At 43.1% G+C, this 5,756-nt stretch overlaps 1 protein-coding gene across 2 annotated transcripts in view; it reads left to right on the top strand.

Annotated features, from left to right (window-relative positions):
- Nucleotides 1-5,111, top strand: part of zbtb8b (zinc finger and BTB domain containing 8B) — a 6,896-nt gene extending 1,785 nt beyond the window's left edge. For both annotated transcript variants that reach the window (XM_046361354.1, XM_046361355.1), the window contains exons 3-5: nucleotides 1-611; nucleotides 2,798-2,976; nucleotides 4,311-5,111. The exon at nucleotides 1-611 is cut by the window's left edge and continues 329 nt beyond it. In XM_046361354.1, coding sequence (XP_046217310.1) covers nucleotides 1-611; nucleotides 2,798-2,976; nucleotides 4,311-4,682 — 1,162 coding nt within the window. In that variant the 3' untranslated portion in view covers nucleotides 4,683-5,111. The remainder of the gene's footprint in view (nucleotides 612-2,797; nucleotides 2,977-4,310) is intronic.
- Nucleotides 5,112-5,756: the final 645 nt, after the last annotated feature.

Raw genomic sequence — 5,756 nt, 5'->3', positions numbered from 1 at the left:
GGGAGATGGAGTTAGTCATGTACGTTCAGAATCCTCCCCTTCCACTGTCACAGACCCCCCGTCCTCGGCAGCAGCCCTCCCCAGGGTCCCCACGCCCCCCGGCCCTAGCAGAGACTCTGAGAGCGACTGCAGCTCCAGAGGGGAGTACCCATCTCATATTATTGGGGGCCGGACCCCCCACGGACACGGGGACCATGTGATGAACCCTCTTTCCTCTGGGTTGACCCTAGAACTGGTGCGCCCCAAGATCGAGTACGACCCCGATGACGAGCCCGAGGAGGGGTCTCCCGATACCAAAGACCTGACGTTGTTTATGGGACCCCCCCTCCACACCCACCACCCAGACCACCTCCATGACAGGCTGGCGTCCTCCAGCCCTTCCCCCAGCAGCGAGCGCTCCTCCCTGGGCTTCGGGGGCTGCCACGCCAGGCAGTTCATGGATGTGCTGTTGAGAGGCAGCTCCAGTCCCCACAGGGACAGAGGGGAGCAGGGCCAGATGTTTGCCCAGGGATTGGGCCTCTGGGGTGGGGGAGGCAGGGTGGATGAGGGTCTGGGGATGGGTGGGTCCTCTATCATGGAGATACAGAGCGACTGGTACGGAGAGGACACAGGTAATTACATTCAGTTAGTTTTATCTCTATAAGGTTTTATATGAAACTTAGTTTCTTGTTGTTGTTTGTTGTTAGTTGTTGTTAGTTGTTGTTAGTTGTTGTTGTTGTTGTTGTTGTTGTTGTTGTTGTTAGTTGTTGTTGTTAGTTGTTGTTGTTAGTTGTTGTTGTTAGTTGTTGTTGTTGTTAGTTGTTGTTAGTTGTTGTTAGTTGTTGTTGTTAGTTGTTGTTAGTTGTTGTTGTTGTTGTTAGTTAGTTGTTGTTGTTAGTTGTTGTTGTTAGTTGTTGTTAGTTGTTGTTGTTGTTGTTAGTTGTTGTTGTTGTTAGTTGTTGTAGTTGTTGTTGTTGTTGTTTTCTTGCCACTATCAGGCTTTGGTTTTAGGGGCCAGAGGGTTTCTTGTTTCTTTCTACTTTCCTGACAAGAAGATTTGCTTTAAAAAAAAGACCAAATTGTGTAATTATATTAACTTTATAATATCGACTGAAGGACTTATTAATGCTGCAGGTGTTTGGTGCTAACAGTGTGTATAGTTCATTGGTTAATTGACTCTCCTCCCTTACAGGTGTTGTATAGTTCATTGGTTAATTGACTCTCCTCCCCTACAGGTGTTGTATAGTTCATTGTTTAATTGACTCTCCTCCCCTACAGGTGTTGTATAGTTCATTGGTTAATTGACTCTCCTCCCCTACAGGTGTTGTATAGTTCATTGGTTAATTGACTCTCCTCCCCTACAGGTGTTGTATAGTTCATTGTTAATTACTCTCCTCTACAGGTGTTGTATAGTTCATTGGTTAATTGACTCTCCTCCCCTACAGGTGTTGTATAGTTCATTGGTTAATTGACTCTCCTCCCCTACAGGTGTTGTATAGTTCATTGGTTAATTGACTCTCCTCCCTTACAGGTGTTGTATAGTTCATTGTTTAATTGACTCTCCTCCCCTACAGGTGTTGTATAGTTCATTGGTTAATTGACTCTCCTCCCTTACAGGTGTTGTATAGTTCATTGGTTAATTGACTCTCCTCCCTTACAGGTGTTGTATAGTTCATTGGTTAATTGACTCTCCTCCCCTACAGGTGTTGTATAGTTCATTGGTTAATTGACTCTCCTCCCCTACAGGTGTTGTATAGTTCATTGGTTAATTGACTCTCCTCCCCTACAGGTGTTGTATAGTTCATTGGTTAATTGACTCTCCTCCTTACAGGTGTTGTATAGTTCATTGGTTAATTGACTCTCCTCCCCTACAGGTGTTGTATAGTTCATTGGTTAATTGACTCTCCTCCCCTACAGGTGTTGTATAGTTCATTGGTTAATTGACTCTCCTCCCCTACAGGTGTTGTATAGTTCATTGGTTAATTGACTCTCCTCCCTTACAGGTGTTGTATAGTTCATTGGTTAATTGACTCTCCTCCCTTACAGGTGTTGTATAGTTCATTGGTTAATTGACTCTCCTCCCCTACAGGTGTTGTATAGTTCATTGGTTAATTGACTCTCCTCCCCTACAGGTGTTGTATAGTTCATTGGTTAATTGACTCTCCTCCCTTACAGGTGTTGTATAGTTCATTGGTTAATTGACTCTCCTCCCCTACAGGTGTTGTATAGTTCATTGGTTAATTGACTCTCCTCCCCTACAGGTGTTGTATAGTTCATTGGTTAATTGACTCTCCTCCCCTACAGGTGTTGTATAGTTCATTGGTTAATTGACTCTCCTCCCTTACAGGTGTTGTATAGTTCATTGTTTAATTGACTCTCCTCCCCTACAGGTGTTGTATAGTTCATTGGTTAATTGACTCTCCTCCCTACAGGTGTTGTATAGTTCATTGGTTAATTGACTCTCCTCCCCTACAGGTGTTGTATAGTTCATTGGTTAATTGACTCTCCTCCCCTACAGGTGTTGTATAGTTCATTGGTTAATTGACTCTCCTCCCTTACAGGTGTTGTATAGTTCATTGGTTAATTGACTCTCCTCCCCTACAGGTGTTGTATAGTTCATTGGTTAATTGACTCTCCTCCCCTACAGGTGTTGTATAGTTCATTGGTTAATTGACTCTCCTCCCTTACAGGTGTTGTATAGTTCATTGGTTAATTGACTCTCCTCCCCTACAGGTGTTGTATAGTTCATTGGTTAATTGACTCTCTCCCCTACAGGTGTTGTATAGTTCATTGTTTAATTGACTCTCCTCCCTTACAGGTGATGGCTTGTTAGTGCCGGTGAAGCTCCACAAGTGTCCATTCTGCCCGTACACCGCCAAGCAGAAGGGCATCCTGAAGAGACACATCCGCTGTCACACTGGAGAGAGACCCTTCCCCTGTGAGACGTGTGGCAAGAGGTTCACCAGGCAGGAACACCTCCGCAGTCACTCACTCAGCGTAAGAGAGAGAGTGTGTGTGTGTGTGTGTGTGTGTGTGTGTGTGTGTGTGTGTGTGTGTGTGTGTGTGTGTGTGTGTGTGTGTGTGTGTGTGTGTGTGTGTGTGTGTGTGTGTGTGTGTGTGTGTGTGTGTGTGTGTGTGTGTGTGTGAAAATACAAAGACAGACATTGATGGGAACAGTACCAAGACAAGCTACATATAGACAGTACCAAAACAAGCTACATATAGACAGTACCAAAACAAGCTACATATGGACAGTACCAAAACAAGCTACATATGGACAGTACCAAAACAAGCTACATATGGACAGTACCAAAACAAGCTACATATGGACAGTACCAAAACAAGCTACATATGGACAGTACCAAAACAAGCTACATATGGACAGTACCAAAACAAGCTACATATGGACAGTACCAAAACAAGCTACATATGGACAGTACCAAAACAAATTATCTATAGTAGATTGTTAGTAGATCCTTAACAAGAAATTTGTGGGAGTGGTTTTAATGACTCCAACCTACAGTTGAAGTGGGAAGTTTACTTAAGAGTCATTAAAACTTGCTTTTTTCAACCACTCCCACAAATGTCTTGTTAACGATCTACTATAGATCATTTGTTTTGGTACTGTTTTTCAACCACTCCCACAAATATCGACACATTGAAAATCCCAAACTATTTTGCAACCTGTATGGTACAGCTGTACATTTTCTTTTCACAATTTTGGTATTTAATTCAAACACTTTCTTCCCCTTCTACTTGTTGCTTCCAGTTTTTGCCGTAAGGCTACAATCAATTAATTAGTTGTTATTTTTGGAGCGATACATTTTTATATATTTTTGTTAGCTGACAACTCCACCAGTCCTATTTATATATATATATTTATATTAACATTAACAAAGATTATAAAACTATTTAAAAATATATTTTTTCCAGAATAATATATATATATATATATATTTTTTTTTTTTTTTTTTTTTTAATTATGTTTAACCACTATATGTTATTGTAATATTTGTTCTGTCTTTCCTGGTGGAATAAAATTGAAATTACAACCAGATTTTTATGGATTGTTTTAAAAATAGCGATTATTTTGGAGATTTTCCTTTTCAAATAACCGAAAGTAAGAGGTATAAAGGGACATTCTTGAACACGGGGTGAGACATTCTTACTAATCTGATAGAGAACCAGTTTGGATTTTATATGACTGAAGCCTTTAGTGAGCTTCAATGATTTAATCAATTCAGCCCTCTTGTTTTCATTTTCATTATATAATGGAGTCTGTGTGTGTGTACTCATGACGATGTTTACATGTGTTTGTCTCTGATACCCAGGTGCACCGTTCCAGTTGGCCCGTGGTTTGTAAGGGGTGCAGACGAAGCTTCACTGGAGCCCTGTCCCACGGACTGAAACGCTTTGGCCTGTGTGACAACTGTACCTGTGTTACGACCACGGGCCACGAAGACTCACCTCCCGCCCACATCAACCTCGACGGCCAACCAGAGGCCATGGAACGCGGAGACGGAGACAGTGATTGGCCCAGGTTCAGGGATGATGCTGATGACATGGAGGCCGGGGGGGGGATTATAGAGGACCTGGGGGAGAAGGGGAAACCACACGGACGACTGTCAGAGATCCCAGCCACAGTGGACATGAAGGAGACGAGACAAGGAAAGGAAGAATTTAACTTTCAGACACAGTTTTAGTCCTATCTTGCAGTCTTCCTCCCCCAGTGGTTTAATTAGGGGGACAATCCGAGACTGAGACAGAGGTCCATGTTAACTTGGTCTTGGCTACTATCTTCTACCAAAATAACTGTGGAACAGAATCAGAAATGCATGACCATAAGAGGACTGGGTTTTCCCTCGGAGAAAGACGTTGTGTTGACCATAAGAGGACTGGGTTTTCCCTCGGAGAAACACGTTGTGTTGACCATAAGAGGACTGGGTTTTCCCTCGGAGAAACACGTTGTGTTGTCCATAAGAGGACTGGGTTTTCCCTCGGAGAAACACGTTGTGTTGTCCATAAGAGGACTGGGTTTTCCCTCGGAGAAAGACGTTGTGTTGTCCCTAGGAGAAAGACATTGTGTTGTCCCTAGGAGAAAGACGTTGTGTTGTCCCTAGGAGAAAGACGTTGTGTTGAGAAAGACATTGTGTTGTCCCTAGGAGAAAGACATTGTGTTGTCCCTAGGAGAAAGACGTTGTGTTGTCCCTAGGAGAAAGACATTGTGTTGTCCCTCGGAGAAAGACATTGTGTTGTCCCTAGGAGAAAGACATTGTGTTGTCCCTAGGAGAAAGACGTTGTGTTGTCCCTAGGAGAAAGACGTTGTGTTGTCCCTAGGAGAAAGACATTGTGTTGTCCCTAGGAGAAAGACATTGTGTTGTCCCTAGGAGAAAGACATTGTGTTGTCCCTAGGAGAAAGACGTTGTGTTGTCCCTAGGAGAAAGACATTGTGTTGTCCCTAGGAGAAAGACATTGTGTTGTCCCTAGGAGAAAGACATTGTGTTGTCCCTAGGAGAAAGACATTGTGTTGTCCCTAGGAGAAAGACGTTGTGTTGTCCCTAGGATAAAGACATTGTGTTGTCCCTAGGAGAAAGACGTTGTGTTGTCCCTAGGAGAAAGACATTGTGTTTTCCCTAGGAGAAACACGTTTGTTGTCCCTAGGATAAAGACATTGTGTTGTCCCTAGGAGAAAGACGTTGTGTTGTCCCTAGGAGAAAGACATTGTGTTTTCCCTCGGAGAAAGACGTTGTGTTGTCCCTAGGAGAAAGACATTGTGT

The sequence above is a fragment of the Oncorhynchus gorbuscha genome, linkage group LG09 (assembly GCF_021184085.1).
Source record: "Oncorhynchus gorbuscha isolate QuinsamMale2020 ecotype Even-year linkage group LG09, OgorEven_v1.0, whole genome shotgun sequence".
Lineage (NCBI taxonomy): Eukaryota > Metazoa > Chordata > Actinopteri > Salmoniformes > Salmonidae > Oncorhynchus > Oncorhynchus gorbuscha.
Note: the sequence above shows the minus strand (reverse complement) of the source record. Positions and strands in the feature narration are given on the sequence as shown.